The sequence below is a fragment of the Microtus ochrogaster genome, chromosome 2, assembly GCF_000317375.1.
Source record: "Microtus ochrogaster isolate Prairie Vole_2 chromosome 2, MicOch1.0, whole genome shotgun sequence".
NCBI classification, from domain to species: domain Eukaryota; kingdom Metazoa; phylum Chordata; class Mammalia; order Rodentia; family Cricetidae; genus Microtus; species Microtus ochrogaster.
Window position 1 is genome coordinate 55,980,008 of NC_022010.1, and position 18,918 is coordinate 55,998,925.

At 35.6% G+C, this 18,918-nt stretch overlaps 1 protein-coding gene across 2 annotated transcripts in view; it reads left to right on the top strand.

Moving 5' to 3' along the window:
• Atg3 (autophagy related 3) overlaps positions 1–17,829 on the top strand; it is a 26,618-nt gene extending 8,789 nt beyond the window's left edge. Inside the window, exons 4-12 of one of the 2 annotated variants that reach the window (XM_005345021.3) lie at positions 1,968–2,038; positions 3,684–3,791; positions 7,418–7,467; positions 10,187–10,268; positions 12,349–12,383; positions 12,500–12,655; positions 13,344–13,471; positions 15,925–15,993; positions 17,559–17,829. In XM_005345021.3, the coding sequence (XP_005345078.1) occupies positions 1,968–2,038; positions 3,684–3,791; positions 7,418–7,467; positions 10,187–10,268; positions 12,349–12,383; positions 12,500–12,655; positions 13,344–13,471; positions 15,925–15,993; positions 17,559–17,640 (781 nt within the window). In that variant the 3' untranslated portion in view covers positions 17,641–17,829. The remainder of the gene's footprint in view (positions 1–1,967; positions 2,039–3,683; positions 3,792–7,417; positions 7,468–10,186; positions 10,269–12,348; positions 12,384–12,499; positions 12,656–13,343; positions 13,472–15,924; positions 15,994–17,558) is intronic. The other variant, XM_026786095.1, reaches the window with a different exon arrangement.
• The last annotated feature ends 1,089 nt before the right edge of the window (positions 17,830–18,918 follow it).

The following is an 18,918-nucleotide window of genomic DNA, read 5'->3' on the forward strand; positions in this document are numbered from 1 at the left end:
GCCACCACCGCCCGGCCAGGGCATTAATTCTTATGTACCAAGAAATGCCAGATTATCAGCTTCATTTAATTATGTGCATGTGTGTGTATTTCTGCTCTAAATTTTAAAAATCAAGTTCTTGTCATAGATGCTTTTTGATTCAATGTGTCCGTGTGTGTGTTCTAAATTTTTTTTTGCTACAGTTAGTTTCTGGTGTATATTTATACACATATACATATCCTCTATTTTTCAAGTCAAGTAAGTATAGAAATTAGTTAACACTTATTTGATTAGAGGAATTTTCTTAGACTTTACTATGATAGATTCACATTTCTTTATTGAGAGTTTTTCATGATGGTTTAAGTTATCCACATAGTTTAGATGCCGTACTTGTAAAGCACAGTGCAGAGCAGTATATATAGGTAATACCTTTTAACAGGTATTAGTAGTTAAGATTGCTATGTTTATAGATTTATAAAATGACTGTGCACGTGATTGTATGTTTGAGCATGGCATGCCAGAGCAAGTGTGTGAAGGTCAGGAACAAGGTACGGGAGTCAGTTCTCTCCTTCCACTTCCTGGGTGCTAGAGATTGAACTCAGATGATCAGCCTTAGTGGCAAGTGCCTGTAGCTGCTAAACTATCACGTCAGCTTTATTTTATGGATTTTGATTGTTAAAATAATTATACTGAGAACTCAGTCACACCTCATCCTAGTGCCCACACATTTGTTTGAATTGCTAGGGCCAAGGAATAATAACTTAATGCTAGAAGCAAATATTTCCATGCTAATATATTTGTACACAAGTGCCATCATGATCTTATTTTAACTTCTTCCCTCAGAACTTCAGGCATTGATGTTGAGTCTGATAGTTGAACTTATTGGAAGAAGAATATAGGCTGTTAAATGATATTCCTGGCTTTATCTCGTTCTCAAATTTGTCGAGTTTAAATTAAGAAAGATTGAAAAAGCAGCAGAACTTCAAGTTTATGTGTTGATACTTGTGAAGGCACCATATGCCTGCTCTGTCCTGGTCAGGTCTAGTAGATGGTGCAAAGAAGACTGAATACATTGTTAGTGAGAGATGTCACAGTAGCTCAGAATTGCAAGCAGTTGGTCCCAAGTCAGAGGAGGAGATGAAGAAGGGTCCCAGAGTCACTTGACTTGATCCTAGCTCCTCCAGCCTGTCTTCCTGACTGTGAGCACTCTGGCCCCTTTAAACTTCACTTTCTTACTTATAGAGTGGGAATAGTATTCCCTGCCTTTTAGTGTTAGAAGAATTTACTGATAATTAATAGCTTATTTTAGAGCTGAAAGTCCTGTAATTACACACTGCAATGGGATTTTTGTTGTTGTTGTTGTTTGCTTTTAAGATTAGTATTCTCAGTATTACCATCTTTGGTTGAAACATTTTTTATCTTTTAATCTCATCTTTAAACATTGGTAGGAGGAGGGCTTTAAATTTTTAGAGTATAGTCATTGTACAGAGAGTTAGGATTCATGTAGAAGTTTCCTTCATACACTACCTTACCCTCTTCAACCCCTCCCCCCTTCTAGGGGACAAGTGATCTTGTTAATTGTCTGTTTTGTATATAGTATTGTTCAGCCTTTTCCATTCCTAGCCCTAATGTCAAAATGAGCAGTACTTCGATGTTAACAGTCTGAGAGGTTATATGATGGACTAGATTATGGAAGAGCTGCATTTTCTTTTTGTTTAGAGGCAAGTGCAATAGTTTCCTAGTTCTATTATTCTACTATTTTCCCTAATATTAAATACAAATCCCCTCTGTCTGCATCTCCTAATATATTTCACTCGTGCTGGCATATGTTTTCTATGCCCTTGCTTAATGGCAAACTTCCTTAACAAGTCCTAAAACAATTTCCACAGAAATACAGATTTTGTAGTCTTGAGATTTACATGTGATATCTTGTTACATATTTGACTTTAAAATATTTTGTATTTCGGTGCTTTTCACTGTTTTTAAAGGGCTACAGGGGAAGAATTGAAAGTGAAGGCATATCTACCAACAGGGAAACAATTTTTGGTAACCAAAAATGGTAAGAATTATATCATTGTATAAATTAGTAAAGTTTGCACAGTATATTGAAACAACAAAATCCCACTCACAGTTACTGATCCTAATTTGTGGCTGGAGTTACACTTGAAGTTTCTCACAAATGGAAACATGAAAATGTCATGGAGCTTTGGTTTCTACCCCAGGATACTTTGCAGTTGATTTTTATCCCCTTTTCTTTAGTTCTTTTTACAGAAAAGTTCTAATTATCAAAATATGGAGAAGAGGTTTCCTGGAAAACACTTAGATTCCCCTTAGCGTTTTGTTTTTGTTGTTGTGTTTTGAATCAGGGTTTCTCTGTATAACGCCTCTGGATGTCCCAGAGCTTTCTCCGCAGACCAGGCTGGTCTCAAACTCACAGAGATCCACCTGCCTCTGCCTTCTTAGTACTGGGATTAAAGACATGCACCACCACCGCCCAACACCCCTTAGTTTTTTTAAGTTGGTTTCATAATCAAAATATATTTAGCTGTTTGATTTTGATCTTTGTGTATTTTTATGGAAATGAAATTGATCCCACCTTTGACATAGAAAAGTTCAAAATGAAAGATTTTTATCATTCATTGTGCCATTCAAAGTACCCTCAGGCATAAAAAAAACTCCTAAGGTAGATGTCATCTTATTTATGAAGTTAATTTTTAAAACATTAGAAGACTGTGATAGTCTTAAAATAATCATGTAACAATGCATTGGCTTCTGTTCTCATTTATCCTGCACTGGGAAGGGAGATAGTATGTAGTGAGTAGCAGTTTTTACAGGCGTTGTGCCTATGAGCATTGTCTTGCACCTAGAGTGCACATGGGGTGGAAGAAAGCTAGCTAGCTGGGCTGCATAGTAAGTGCAAGGTGAGCCTGAGCTATAGAAGGAGACCATGTTTTCTGTTGTTTCAAAACAAAAACGCCAAGTATTTGGCATACAGCTCTCTGGGAGAGGGCTTGCTCAGCTCAAAGCCCTGGGTTTGATAAGACAGTATGACAAAGCAAACGAACAAAAAAATCCCAGCAGTTATTTCTTTTTTATGTTTATTTTTAAGATTGATAATTCATATCCTGGTTGTTTAATCAGGAAATTAATAGCAGTGTCTTGAGCATCATGTTTAATAGGTTTATGAAATAATTCTACTTGTTAATTGATACATCTCTATGAAAATTTTGGCACCTGTGCTATATTAGGAAATAAAAATTTACAGTTCATTGAGTTTTAATCTATTTATCTTTTGTAAATAGCTGGAACTTAAATTTGAATTATGAAATTCATATTGATAGTTACTTTAACCTTGTATTTCAAGGTCACCTCTACCACCTCTCAGTATGACAGGTGGTGTTTGCATATTTTGAGATCAGAACTGTTAGTGTGAAATATTCAGTAGCTGGAACCAAGCACTGTCATCTGGCTTCAGCCAGCTGTTCCCCACAATGATCATGGTAAAAGAAGACAGAGATGCTTAAACCAGAGAACCTTTTACTTGACTTCTGATTAATGTGTCTGTGGGCTGAGTGTAATCTTAAGGTATCAGTCTCATTGGAATGGGAAGGTTCACTTAATATCTTAGTATTTTTTTTTAATGACAGAAGCTATCTCTTTCTGTATTAGTGGTTATATACCTATTTGGCTTTTTTTTTTAATAGTTCCATGTTACAAACGGTGTAAACAGATGGAGTATTCAGATGAATTGGAGGCTATCATTGAAGAGGATGATGGTGATGGGGGATGGGTAGACACATATCACAACACAGGTGAGAAGTGTACAGAATGACATGTAGTTAATATAAATTATTTAAAGTTTTTAAAATAATTTTTAAATTTTTAAAAATTTAAAAAGTGCACATAAGGTACAGGTTTGTCCCCAAAGACTTCACCCTGAAAAAGTAGTATCTGCTACTTAATTGCAGTTTGAAATATTTATTTTTTCCATTATTGCTACATAGAAGAGAAAATATGTCCAATAAAAAGCACTGAGTGTGCGTACAAGTTTGCCCAGAATCTATTGTTTAAAGCCTAGAGGACGTGGTAGGTTCAGCATCATCTTAAACCAGTTAGCCCCTCCCCCTGCCTTCTGTCAAAGAATTTTCAATGCTCTTCATTAATTTTCTCATGGCTGGAAGATATAGGTACCTCATTGATAGTAACTTGACGGTTGACTGACTAGAATGATTACATATATTTTGGTTTCCTCTGGAAAGATACTTTGTTTTCTGGTTGTATTTTATTTCAGAAGCTCTATCCTAAACTTAAAGAATTTACTTATAGGATCATAATACACAAAGCTAAGTAGGTATTAGTACACTTGGGTTGGTAAAAGTCTGCAAAAGTTTGACAGCTAAAAACGTTTACTTAAGGATACAGAACAAGTAACATCATCCATATTTTCCTATATGGAAAATAACAAAAGTATTGTTATTATAATATCTTTTGGTTCATTTAATGCATAAATTCTAATCTTCATTAGAGCTACTTGTAGAATTATAACTTTAAGCTGTATCTCAGGATAAGGCAGTGCTCCCAACTGAGGCCAGTTTCCCTTGTTTTGCCTCATTGAGGTTTCATTGTTGCTGTTTTCTATTATTGGCCCCTGTATTCATCAGTTGTTTAGAGGGACAGAAGGAATAGAGGGTGTATAATGACATTGCTATAAGGATAAGGATGACAAGAGACAGTGGAGGTCTTTGGCATTTAGATGAAAGCCACGGGATATAAGAATGGGTTTATTTACAGTTTTGGCTGGATTGGAGGGACTGTCTCCTTACCGTCTCTTTAGTGATGTTATAATTTTATAGAAAAGATTAAAACAAAATTCAAGAACTATCAAGTAGATTTAGCTATGAAATAAACTGTCAGGCCTGAGCTAACTCTTTCTCTATAGCCAGGTTCTTTCACAGGATAGAATCTCTTGGGGGAATTTTAATTCTCTAGTGTCTGTTCTTCCAGGACCACTGGTACACTATAATATAAGTAGATTTATTTTAAGGAATTGGCTTATATGACAAATGAATTTTGTAAGGTATGCTCCAGCAGCCTGGATAACCAAGGAAGGGTTGATGTTGAGGCAGTCTGTAGGCCTTTATTTCCTCCTTTCTCTTTTAGTTGATTGGATACAATCCACCTACTTTTTTAAGGCTTATCTGCTTTATTTAAAACTGGTTTCAATATTTATTCATAGTTCTTTTTAAAAAGTACCTCTACTACAGCCTCTGAACTAGTTTTTGACCAGACATCTGGCTATTATAATACTAACCACTGGGCACCTGGCTGTTAAAACACATTGGCAGAATAAAACATCACAATGCTAGAATGTTACCTTGTTCAGAATTACTTGAACCTTCTTTTTTGTGTGCCATACTTTTAAGAATATTTTTAAATGATCTTTTTGACAACCTCATACTCATGTGTAGCGTATCTCACTATATCCACTCCCCACCTCAACTCCCTCCCGACATGTTTCCTTCTCACCTTCATGTCATTTTTAAAAAGTCACATGTCCTTGTTACTTTTATTTAAATGTGTATTTGTGTCTTATCTGCATGTATGGCTGTATCATGTGCATGAAATGGAGTGTCTGTGGGAGGCCAGAAAATAAGGTATTGGATTCCGTAGAGCAAGAGTTTCAAACAGTTATTACCATGTGGGTGCTGGGAACAGAACCAGGGTCCTCTGGAAGAACAACCAGTGCTCTTAACCTCTAAGCCACCTTTTTGCCCCCCCCCCTTTTTTTTCTGAATTGAATTAGCGTAGATCACATATGCATGGATGTGGAACCATCCACTAGAGCTTGGGGAACCCACCAGTGTCACCTCCCTCCAAAACAAAGAAACAAACAATGGCCTGACCTTATTCTACCTCCCTAAGCAGTCATCAAGTACCAGTAGTACTCACCTGGGGTGGAACCTCATGAGCACCTCTCCCATCCATGCTGTAAGATTAACTGGCATAATTTTACGTAGGTCTGATATAGATAACTACAGACTCCGTGAGTTCATGAGTGCATTGTCCATATCCTGTCCAGAGTTCAGCATCTGTCAGCATTCCTTCCTGTCCACCAGATTTTCTTTTCTTTTTCCCACTTCCTTGGTGCTCCCTGATCCCTGGGGGGTGTTAATAAAGACATCCTGTTCAGGGCTGGGCACTTAACTAGTAACATAGTATTAGCACTTTGACCATCACGAATCTCTGCATGACTGTTTCCCATTGCAGAGAGAAGCTGGTGCCTTGGGTTGGGTTTAATGTTATACTACTACATTATGGTATTTTGGCAGATAGATGAGGTTTGTTTTGATATTCTGGGTTTAGCAAATACTCTTGTATTATTGGTTTGATTGGCTGACATTTGAGTTTTATTGTCTTGATTGACCATATATATTGTAGGATGATAGCCAAACTTTTATGAAATAAAAACTTGTAGTACTGGTCTCTGGAGCATGCTGTCTTCCATTTTTGAAGGTGAACGTGTTATCCTTTGGTTTAGGAATGCTAAAGGCGGCATGCCAGGTTTCGATTAAGAAAATATGCTGTACTTATTAGGAGCTAAATGCATTTTGAATGTAGGATTTTTTGGTCTGTAGTAACTGTAGGTACTCTAGTTTTACTGAACTTACCATCTGGTTAAACTGTCCATTTGAGTACTCTGATAGGTGCTTGGAACTAGAATAGTATGCAGGGTGGTGGTGTAGGGTTGCTGCTTACCTACATTGTGCCTTCCGATGACAAGGGAGTTCTGAGGAGGTGCCCAGTGAAGAGTGAGAATAAGTAACCAAGGTCTCTTTGGATAGACTTTTAGCCCAGCTTCCTTCTAACTGCTGTGAACCTTAAGCAGCTCACTTTAACCTGTCTGTCAACTTCATTTCTTCATAGGGAGGAATTTTTACTCTGCTTTATAGGTGGATTTTGTAAGGATTAATAAGATGTGGAAATAAGTTAGTAAAGTAAAAATATCCATAAGAGTTAGATGTGGTCTTATTACATTCTTATTACATTCAGATGTCCAAGATATTTGAAGCAAATAGATAATAACCAAATCCTGATTTTGGTGAAGGTCTAATTAAAATGTAAATATAAGTCATATAATCTTTTGATCTTGGTGTATGTTGTGATAAACTTTCAAATGAACAACCACAAATGGGTTATTGAATAGGGCAAGTCATGGTAATATAAGTAAACTATCAAATCAGAATTTTTTTAGCTTCTTTTTTTTAGGTGTTTTTGAGGTACCTTTGGGATTACTTATAAAAATTTATTTGTAAACATTCTGTTAATATATGCCTACTTCAGAGTTGTGAGAATTTAAGTAAAATATTTTACGTTGTTTTATTAAAGTAAATGGGATGTTTGCAACTTTGTTATTTTGTTTCTGTTGAATTCTAAACAGGCATTACAGGAGTTAATGAAGCAGTTAAGGAGATTACTCTGGAAAGCAAGGTATTGCTTAACATTTCTAAAGTCAGTGACCTAGTTTTTCCTATATGTGACCTTTTTTAAAATTATATTTATTTATTTTGAGTGTGTGTGTGCATGTGTCTGTGTGTGTCACAGCAAGCATGTGGAAATATGTTGGATAACATGGGGTGTTTGTTTCTCTCCTTCCATCGTGTGAGTGAGCCCCAGGGATGAAATTCAGGCCATCAGGCTCATAACTATTACAAATTCAATAAACTACTTGTTTAAGTACACGGAACAGTAGCTGGTTAAGTGGAGCATTTGTGAGCAGTGCCTTTGCTGATTCACAGGAGTTAATTTTATATTAGTATTACATTTGTTGTTTAAGCAATTTTATTATTCTGATTTTTAATTACTGGTAGTAACTTCTTAAATTTTGTTTTTAGGGGTTGTATGTGTCCTTTACTATCATCCAAAATGGTGACATTTTGAATAATGTCATTTTATCATTTAAGTTTGGGCGAAAATAGATGTAAGTGTAGTGGGTCAAGATTTTATGCTAGTCTGTTTTCATTCACTTTGGTGTATTAGCTCTTTTCTCTGAATGCCTGCATCTGTCTTCATATTTTTATATAACAAATTGAAAAAATATGCAATGCTTCATTAACTTCGGTTTTATCCTTACGTAGTGATTGTATAAATTTTCTTTGTGTTATAGTTTTAATACGTGTGTTACTGTGTTGAACATACCTTTTCCCAGTTTTTGAATAGTCAAATCTCTCAGAGGTATAATATTTGGCTGGAGCAACCATGTCCCAGTGTTTTTAGCAATTATTCTGTACAGAAGTAACTAAGGCATTTTTTTAAATGTGTGTTTTGGTCATTTTATTTTTTGGGAGTTGTTAACTGGATTTAAAGGACAGAAAGTAAAATATGCTTTGTTATTTTCATTTATTTTGAAGTAATGGTTCATTAGCTTGTAAATTTATCCTTTTGAATTTCTAGTTTTTGGCAAGTCTGACTGAGAACAAATTTCAGAAGTGATTTTGTTGCTTCAGAATATCTTTATTTTTGCTATTATTGTATCTTCTTCAAATTTGTAATGGCAGATAGGAATGTAATGTGGCTGGCATTTTTATTTATTTTGTACTGGAAATTGAAGATGGAATCTTCGCCTTCCAAGTACCAGGCAAATGCTCTGCCACCGAGTGACGCCTCTCTTGACTCTCTGTGTTGACAGGTTTCACTGTGTTACTCATGTTGGCCTACAGCTTTCTGTGTAACCCTGAGAAACTTTGAACTTGAATTCTGCCGGCTGTAGCTTCCCAAGTAGCTGTTTTAAGCCAGTAGACCTGCCTAAAGAATTTTTTGTTTTTTAACAAGTACAGTAATGGTTATTTTGGTGCTTAACTTTCTTGTTCTAAAGGACGAAGCAGTGTACTAATTTTTTTTTACTAGGTATATGATTTCTGTAATTTATAATTATTTAGAACTTTTCTCTTTCTTATTTTTGCAATATAGTCCTTAGAATATTCTTCATTTGAACCCAAGTGTTGATTGTTTGTATCTATTCTGTTGTGTCAATGTTAGACACACTGATTCACTAAATAATTACCTGAGTACTGACAGTCTTCTCTGGTTTACATTCTACATGCAATAGGGATACATTTGATTTTATTTATCTAGTCCTAATTAAGCCTAAGTAGCCTCTCATTAGCATTATTCTTTCTTAGACAATATTAATACATTGAATGAAAATAATGTTACAGTTGTGATGGCTGATAACTTTTGATTAACTCAGCTAAGATATTGTTAGTAAATTAGAATATAATAATGATTTATACTTCATTTTAACTTTGAGTGTAGTTTTTCCTTAAATTGACAACAGGCAGGTTAATATAATGTACAACTAGTTTTATAATGCTGATGAACTAGATACCCATAAATGTACTGTTTGGGTCCTGTGAGATGACTCAGTAGGTAAAGATGCTTACCAGGAGGTCTAATGACCTGAATTTAGTCCTCAGAACTCATATAGTGGGAGGAGAGAACCGACTCCAAAAATTTGTCCTCTGCCTTCCATACCCATGTGCACACACAAATGTCTAAAAATGTATGTACTATTGGAGTGAATTCAGTTGGCAATGACTTAAGTGGTTACCTAAGGTAACTTTACTGCTTATTATAATGGCCTCTGCTACTTCTCAATCATAGCACTTAGCATGTGCTTCCAGTGAATTATTTATGGTTTGGCCATTGTCACTCGTAAGTGAATTTCTTGGGGGCATAAACTACCTGATTAGATGATACATAATTTTACATGGCTTACTTACTATTGTGCTCAGTGTTCAGTGTACATGTTTCTGAAGATGACCACAATTTTGCTGGAGGTCCTATAAAATGATATCTTCTAGTAATGTCATGGCCTACTTAGTTACACTTTGATCCTACATTGGTGAAATGGCGTAACAGTGCATTTCTTAGAATGTGTTCTTGTCACTAAGTGATCCACAGTTGTAAAACTATTCACAGAAAAGCATACATAGTCAGACAGAAGGAGGAGACAGTCTATTTTCTTCACTTTTCTATCTCCAGTGCTAAGACCAAGACTGTGTATGTAACATGCTTTCCATTAATGTTTGTGAAGGAAATAAATGAATATTGCTAATAACAACTTTATGTTAAATGTATTCAATGTTTGAAGTAATGAATATATACTTGAATAACTTAAATATACTTCAAATTAAATATAATTTCAAAGGATAGTATAAAACTCCAAGACTGCTCAGCACTATGCGATGAGGAAGAAGAGGAAGATGAAGGGGAAGCTGCAGACATGGAAGGTACCAATATTTTACAATTGCTTCAATTCCATTAGATTGTTGATTCTGGAATAGTTATAATTCACATTGGATTAAGAATTCTCTTCTGTCTGCAAATTTCATGATGTCATTATTTTTCAAGATGTTATATTTTTCTGCTGTTTAGTATTCTATTGTGTAAATGTACCACATTTTCCTTATCCATTCTTCAGTCGAGGGGCATTAAGGTTGTTTCCAGGTTCTGGCTATGACAACCAATGCAGCAATGAACATAGTTAAGCACATGTCCTTGTGGTACGATTGAGCATCTTTTGGGTATATACCCAAAAGTGGTATTGCTGGGTCTTGAGAAAGGTTGTTTGAAAACATCATATTGAGTCAGATAACCCCGATCCAGAAAGACAAATATCAAATGTACTCACTCATAAGTGGCTTTTAGACATAAAGCCAAGAAAAACCAGCCTACAGTTCACAGTCACAGAGAACCTAAACAATAATGAGGACCCTAAGAGAGACATACATGGATCTAATCTACATGGGAAGTAGAAAAAGACAAGATCTCCTGAGTAAATTGGGAGCATGTGGACCATGGGAGAGGGTAGAAAGGGAGGGGAGAAGAAGAGGTGGGAGCGGAGAAAAATATATAGCTCAATAAAAACAATAAAAAAAGAATAAAAAGGAAATGAATTATATGGTATCTAAAAGCCATTAAAATTATGTAATTTAAATAAAAAAGAATTTTATTCTGTTTATCATTTAAGAGCCTAGTGAATATTTTTCTTTATTTTATCAGATCGGGGTAAAACTTAGATCTTAGGTTCTTCTATTTTACTCAGAACATGATTTTGAGAACATTTTTTCTACTGACTCGTAGTCATAAATCTAATTCTGGAGGATGCAGTAGATAATTGTCTTAGCATGATTTAAAACACCTGGGCTCAAGAAATTCTTCTGACCTTAGTCTTCTAAGAATTAGGGCTGCAGTCCTGTGTTTTTATACTTGGAAAGATAGTGTTTTTGTTGTTTTTAAAGCGGAATCTCCTAATGTAGTTCAGGCTGGCCTAAGATTCATGATCCTACTGCCTTAGCCTTGTGAGTGCTGGGATTGCAGGTGTGTATCATGCCCGGGTGAATCTTAATGGGGATTTTGAAGCAATGTAGAATCCCCTTTTGTTCTTTTGATTGTGAAATAACTTCCAGGTTACCAGATAAGTATCATCATCTGCAAAACAACTCCCACATCTAATATTCAGGAAACACTACCAAAGGGAGTGGAAAGACTGTAAGAGCCAAAGGATTGGGGAGTTCGCTCTGAGACTGTGTTTTCTAGTAATGTCAGAGCTATATTCATTAAAGTCTCACTAACACAACTGCCCAATATGAGCTGAACAAGGAGACATTAGACATGCTAAAGTGGATGGGGAGAGACCATGAGGCCCCTGCACAAAGCTATAGAGACAAGTAAGGAATGCTGATAATAGGAAAAAATAGTCTTTTCCTGGGAAGAACATACCAATCAGTTATCTAATACCAAATAGCCTTGAAGACATACTTTATAAGTAACATTATACAGACTAAGGAGTGTGTGTATGTGTGTAACAACAGTGAGAAAAGATACCATGAATTTAAAAGAACAAGGAGGTGGTATTTTGGTTAATTGTTCTTACAAAGGATCAAACAGACCATTCTAACAAAACAGTATATTAGTTCCTTTCTCATCACCTTGATGCTTGGCAGAAGCAAGGGAGGAAAGACCTGTTTGGGTTCAGTTTTAAGAGCTTTCAATTCATCATTGCAGAAAGACAGTGAAGTTGACCCTGTTATTGATGTGAATAGATGTGATAAATAGATGTTCACACAGGAGCAGAGGGTCTATAAAGTACTTTAAGTGAGCCGGTGAAAGTCCATGATTTGGTAAGAATAGACAATCTTATCCTGAGGTTCTAAGTTCTTTAGTGAGACCAAATCTGTCTATTAAATTTCAAGGAGAAAAACAACTTGTGCCACTTTGCTAATAATATGTCAACCTGAAAAGATTAAGTCTTGAAACATTAAGTTTAACTCAGTTAACATTTTTCTTCCTTTTCCTTTTTCATATAAGAATATGAAGAGAGTGGATTGTTGGAAACAGATGAGGTTTGTAAATTTTTAAGAGGACTTTTATGAATAAACTTGGAGTTAGTGTTTTTAATATTGATAAGTCTTTCAAAATAATTTAATGGCTCTAAATTTTTCTCACTGTTGTGTAACAGGCTACCCTGGACACAAGGAAAGTAGTGGAAGCTTGTAAAGCCAAAGCTGATGCTGGAGGGGAAGATGCTATTCTGCAAACGAGAACTTATGACCTGTACATCACTTATGACAAATATTACCAGACACCACGGCTATGGTTGTTCGGCTATGATGAGGTAAAAATAGAAAGAAATTTAAAGTAGATGTTTAAAATGGTGGATTTACTCCAATTTCCTTATTAGATCCATGAATATATATCATCTTTCAAATTTTTGAAGTCATTTGTTCTACAGTTTTTTGACAATGAACTTGATTTACATTTAGAATAAACTATTCAGTGTGACAGTACTAAGTACTGAATACAAATAATGTGTTCCGTACTGACTCCTGACCCTTGCTCTAAGCTTATCCCATTAAAGGGTGAGAAGTTGAACTCTGTAGAGTTCCTCATGTTTTGTCAGGATTTTACATCTGTGGAATATGGAAACATTTACAAAATTATTGTGTTATATAGTATTTCCCTTACACTTTTTATTTTGCTAATATTGAATTAAAGAATAATTGAAATAAGGCCAATTCATTTGTCATTTTATGACTGTCAAAAGGAAAAAAGAAAAGAAATGGACCTAAGGGATAAATTCTTACAATTTTAAAATGTTTTGACATCTGTAATCTTCCCTGTTTGTGGCATCTTTGTAGCATTAAGTGATGGCTCCTATTACAGAGCCTGAATGTTCAGAATCCTTTCTCCAACATTCTGCTCATTCTAAATCTGAAATTGTAAATTATAAGTGCTATGTGGTAATAAACAGGTGCAGGCTAAAAGCTTAAGTAGTGGTTTCAGAGCATTTTTTATGCTTTCAGCAACGGCAGCCTTTAACAGTTGAGCACATGTATGAAGACATCAGTCAAGATCATGTGAAGAAAACAGTGACCATTGAAAACCATCCTCATCTTCCACCACCTCCTATGTGTTCAGTTCACCCGTGCAGGTCTGGGTGTATATCTGTGTATGGGGAAAGAGAGAGAATGTGTGTCGTCTGCACGTGTAAACTTCACGAGTCTTTTATTTGGGGATCTTTAAACATCAGTAACAGAAAATTTTACTTTATAAGCAAAATCTCTTTTATCTTTAGAAATGTTCTCCTTGTACTTAGTGTAGTATCCAAGAGGAAGGAAGATGAACATTACTGGCTTATTTTAAATATTGTATTCAGAACTTAATTTTAGTTTTCTTTGTTCAGTTATAGATCTGTTGATCTGTCTCCTTTTAGTCAGTAGCTCAGGCAGTTGTGCTGTGGACTCAACGCTCATCTTTCAGACATGATATACATGTTGTGAGTGTGTCTTTTCACCATGTGGTCTGTAAGGCTAACTTGGTTCTTCTCTGGGTGGCCTCCTTATCTCCTCTTGTTGGTTAGTGGGAGATGAGTCTCTACACGCCTTTATTCTTTACTTAGGAGATCTTTTCCTTAGCATTCCCAAGTCAGGTGAACTTTGTGCCTTAGCAATTTTTATCTGTCAGTGTGTTTTCAAAAGGCCAAATGAAGTGAAACTGACCTAGATGCATGATTGGTTTTGAATTTCTCTTGCTAAAAAGCAACATGCTTGTTTCTTTGGATTAATAATTTTTAACATGTAATAGTCATGATTCACTGAAAAATACCCATGAGAATGCTGATAATCCATTGAAAAATTAGATTATAACTTTTGAGAAAAAAAATGCGTTTAGACAAACATGGTGGTCTACACTTGTAATTCCAGCACTTTGATTTGGGAGGCTGGGGCAGGAGGTTTGCAAATTCTAGTCCAATACCAAAGCCAGAAACTGTTGATGGTGTCCACTTATTTAACACAAACTTTTTGTTGACCCTTTCACCTCATGGAAGGCCTGCTTTACTTTTCCAGCTTATTTATATCAAGAATTATAATATTTCTGTAAAAAAGGTAATTTATTAGGATCCATTGATTGTGGGATTTCATTGTTGCTGTTCTATGTTTGTTTTTCTTGTGTTTCTCCATTTATATCCCCATGCACAGGACTTGGGTTAATTGTATTAGGTAGATAGACTCTGCCTTTTTTTCTTTGTAGTGAGAACACAGCCTATCATAAGCACCAGGTGGCCTACTTTTAACTTTAAATTATCTAAAGATTTTCATTTCTAAGAGTCAATCTGTTTGTTCTTTTCACAGTTTGATGTTTTTTTTAATATTTATTTATTTATTATGTATACAATATTCTGTCTGTATGCCTGAAGGCCAGAAGAGGGCGCCAGACCTCTTTGCAGATGGTTGTGAGCCACCATGTGGTTGCTGGGAATTGAACTCAGGACCTTTGGAAGAGCAGGCAATGCTCTTAACCACTGAGCCATCTCTCCAGCTCCAGTTTGATGTTTTAATAGGTGCTAATTGAATGTCTATCTGTGGCGTAAGTTTTACTCTGTTGAGAAGAGATAAGTACTTGATAACTGCATTAAACATTCTAGTAAAACATAATTATGATAAAGGAGGATGAAATAAAAATTAAAAATCTGAGATCCTAACAAGAAATGGGACATTTTTAGGCTTTTCCAGGGGCTGCCTTGGACTGTGCTAGTCCATATCTTGTTTTCTAAGAAACTTTTTCTGTGGGTGAAGGGTTGTTTGTAAGAGCTTAAATAGTATTGTATAAATTAGGAAAGTTTGAAAAGCTGTTTGCTTTGTATATTGATTTCTTTAGTTTATATATCAAATTAACAGGACAAAATCTTCATATAAATTCAAAATTTTCTCATTAAGTAGAATCAGATAATGCCCATTAATACAAAGGAAAGATATAAACTTGGCTCTGATTCTTAGCTTTTATTGAACCTTTCAGTTACAATTTTTTTGCCTAAGCTAAATAAATATTTAAACATTTAAGAGGCTGGTGAGATTTAAGAGGCCTAGTGTGGGTAAAAGCTCTTGCTACACAAGCCTGAATCCTGTTAGGGAAGGAGATCTTCCTGGAAAGATTCCTATGACCTCTCATGCACACTGGCATGCACATACTCATATTCAACCTCACACAAGCTTACACAGCAGTAATAACAAACATTTACAGTCACAAGACTTTCTTGACTTTTTCTTATGTTGATTTGCATACCCTGATATTTATGTTTCCAGAATAAACAACTGTAGCTTCACATTTACCATCTGGTAGGGTTTGCCCTGTGGTTTTTCTGCCTCCGTTATCAGAAAGCTGACTGATGCTATTGTGTTTATTGTGATTATAACTTTTAGTAATGGCTATCCACTCCAGTGAGAGAGTCTTTATGGCTCAGCAATGTAATTTTATAATATAATTATTTTATATTAAAAATTAAACCATGAGCAATTACCATAGGATTTTTGGGGAGTTGTTTATAAATAAAATCTATTTTGATAGAGTTGACCCATGCTAATAAGATTTGTTGTTTGATTTCAGGCATGCTGAAGTGATGAAGAAAATTATTGAGACAGTTGCAGAAGGTGGGGGAGAGCTTGGCGTTCATATGTATCCTTACCTGTATATAGGATTGGTGGCAAATAGCTTTTACAGATTTTTTTTTTTTTTTTTGAGATAGGGTATCTGTAGCTTTGGAGCCTGTCCTAGAACTTGCTCTGTAGATGAGACTGGCCTCAAACTTACAGAGATCCACCTACCTCTGCCTCCTGAGTGCTAGGATTAAAGGTGTGCACTACCACCATCTGGTGGTTCCTAAGGATTTTTGTTTGTTCATTTTGGAAATTTAGTGTAACTTTCATGATAGAATCTATAATTTGTTTTAGCTCCTTGTGTAAGGAAGTCCTAGTGAAAATCTAATCTATCTGGGTTATGTCATAGTATGAAAAGTAGTTCACACTCAGTGGCTAGACCCTACACTTGCAGGCCAGTTCAGTCTGCCTTGTTAAAGATGTAATGTTTAACACAAATGTGTACTCCCATCAGGTGGTTAAGGTTAACACACAAATGTGTGTTCCCATCAGGTGATGGTAAAGTTAAGGTTATATCAACCTGAGGCCTCCCTAAAGCAAAGAATTCAAGTTAGACAGGTTAATTAGAAGTACAACCTATACATTTTCTCTTGTGGAAAAGCATCTTATTCTGGCTTTCCTACTCAGTTCTCCAGGGTAGGAAGGAGGAGTAAATTAGTATTAATGTCTGAGCACCTTGTCATATCCTGAGATGTTTGTGTCCATATCAGACTCATCAGCACTCACAGTCAGTGATTAACATGCCAAATGGTCTGAATTGATTTGGACATAGGTGTGTATTGAATTGTATGATTTATACCATTCAGTGAGAAACAGGGGTTACTCATGTATTAAAGCTATGATGACCTCTGTATTATTAATAAAACATGTCCATAGAGGAACTTTGGGTTGATTTGATACTGCAAGAAACACCAGGAGCTTTCAGTTCAACAAGATTTCTGGATTCTTGCTGTGCATTAACTTTCACATTCATCTCTATGTGGAAGGCTAGGTAGCAGCTAAGAATACTCTAGGTGATTCATAATAGAGTAATTTTGTTTCCTATTGAAAATTAAGTAAACTCAATGTTTCTAGGTTCAATAGAAGAAAAAAGTCAGCATTTTATGAAACGAAAATAGTACAATATCGCTCATTATGTGGTTGTTAAATGTGTGACCTATCTTCAGAGTCCCTTATGAAGTGTTTGCCTCTACTTTATTTTTCATTTGCTACAGTGTTTGTACACTTGTTTCATTTTAAGTTCGCATAAATTCTAGAAAATTTACAAGCAATAAAAGTGCAAGGTAAGTGAATGAGTTTTATAAACACGAGTTTTAAACACAGACATTGTCCTTATAAATACTGAATCAAGTTGACATGTCTGAACTTCTTATTAAGAAATTTCAAATTCAGCTGTTGGAGTAGATGACTTAGCAGTCAGTTGTAGAACCCCTGTGTTAAGTAGATAGACATTTTCATGACTAGGTATCCTTAATAGGTGTAATAGAAGATTTTATATTTTTCACATAAATTAATAAAATAATTACTATGGACTTAGAACAGCACTATCCACAAATTTTATTTTCCTTAGCTAAAGACCTTCAGGTATCTTCTAATTTTTTTGAAATTTGTACAAGCTGTCATTCCAACAATAGAATATGACTACACAAGACACTTCACGATGTAGTGAAGAGGACATGGGGTGTGTCCTAACTATTGCTTCTGATTTTTAAAGAATTAATACATAGATGTGACCATTGACCATATTTACCAATAGGTATAATTTCTCTAATAAAGGGACTTATATGTTTATGCATTAAATAAAAACTGTTCCACTACCAGCCTTATTTGTTTAATAAAAATGAGTGTGAAGAAGTATTGTTTTTATTTTCTATCAAAAGGTTGTAATAGGATTTCCCATCAGGACGATTGCAGAGTCAGAATGGTATTGATCATCTAATGGTTCTAGGAAGTTCTTCTTCCCTTTCCGTTCGTACTCCTTTCCCTGTCTTGCTATTTCCCCACACCTGCTCTGTAGTTCATGTTTATGAAGTCCTAATTGTATGCCAAGAAGCATGCTCAGAACTCTTACTTGTTTCCTGATTAACTGACTTCACCCGGATCACTTTTTTTTTTTGTTTTTGTTTTTCAAGACAGGGTTTCTCTATGACTTTTGGAGCTTGTCCTGGAATTAGCTCATGCAGACCAGGCTGGCCTTGAACTCACTCTGCCTCCTAAGTGCTGGGATTAAAGGCGTGCACCACAACCGCCTGGCCCCAGATCACTTTTTGTTAAGGATTTAGAAATTTTTTCTTAACACAAATGCAAGTAGCATAGTGGGATCTGAAGGAATCTTTAGTTGTATTGTGTCAGTTTATAGATCTGGTCATAGGAGTTTAAAAAGCAGATCTTTCTGGAACAGCATACTCTAAGTTGTAGAAGAGAACCCAGACCTTTGGCTTCTTTGTTTTGTTTTGTGTTTTAACATTCTGCTTAAACCTCTGCAATGTCTCGCAATCTCTGTTTGTCTCAGTTTGTGTGAAGTGGAGTGACTTACCTTGACTTCCATCTTGTTTTCATTATTCAAGAATATCCTCCTTAACTTTAAAAGCTTTTGTGAAATTTTGTACACATATACAGTGTATTTTGATCTGACCACCCTCCAATACCACCCTTCAACTCCCTGCCCTTCTCCCAGGACCCATCAATTTGTCTTCATCCCAAATTCATGTCTTCATTATTATCTTTTTTATTTATAACCCCAAAATCAATTAGTACTGACCATATTTGAATGATATATTCAAATATATCACCTTCTGAGGCACAGACAACATGTCATTGGCCATATACCCAGAGAAAAGTGACCCTTCTTCACCAGCCAGTAACCTTAGGCACCCCTTCCTATTCTGGCTGGAGTTTTGACTGGCCTCATCTTGTGCTGTTCTTGTGCGGGCAGTGATAGCTG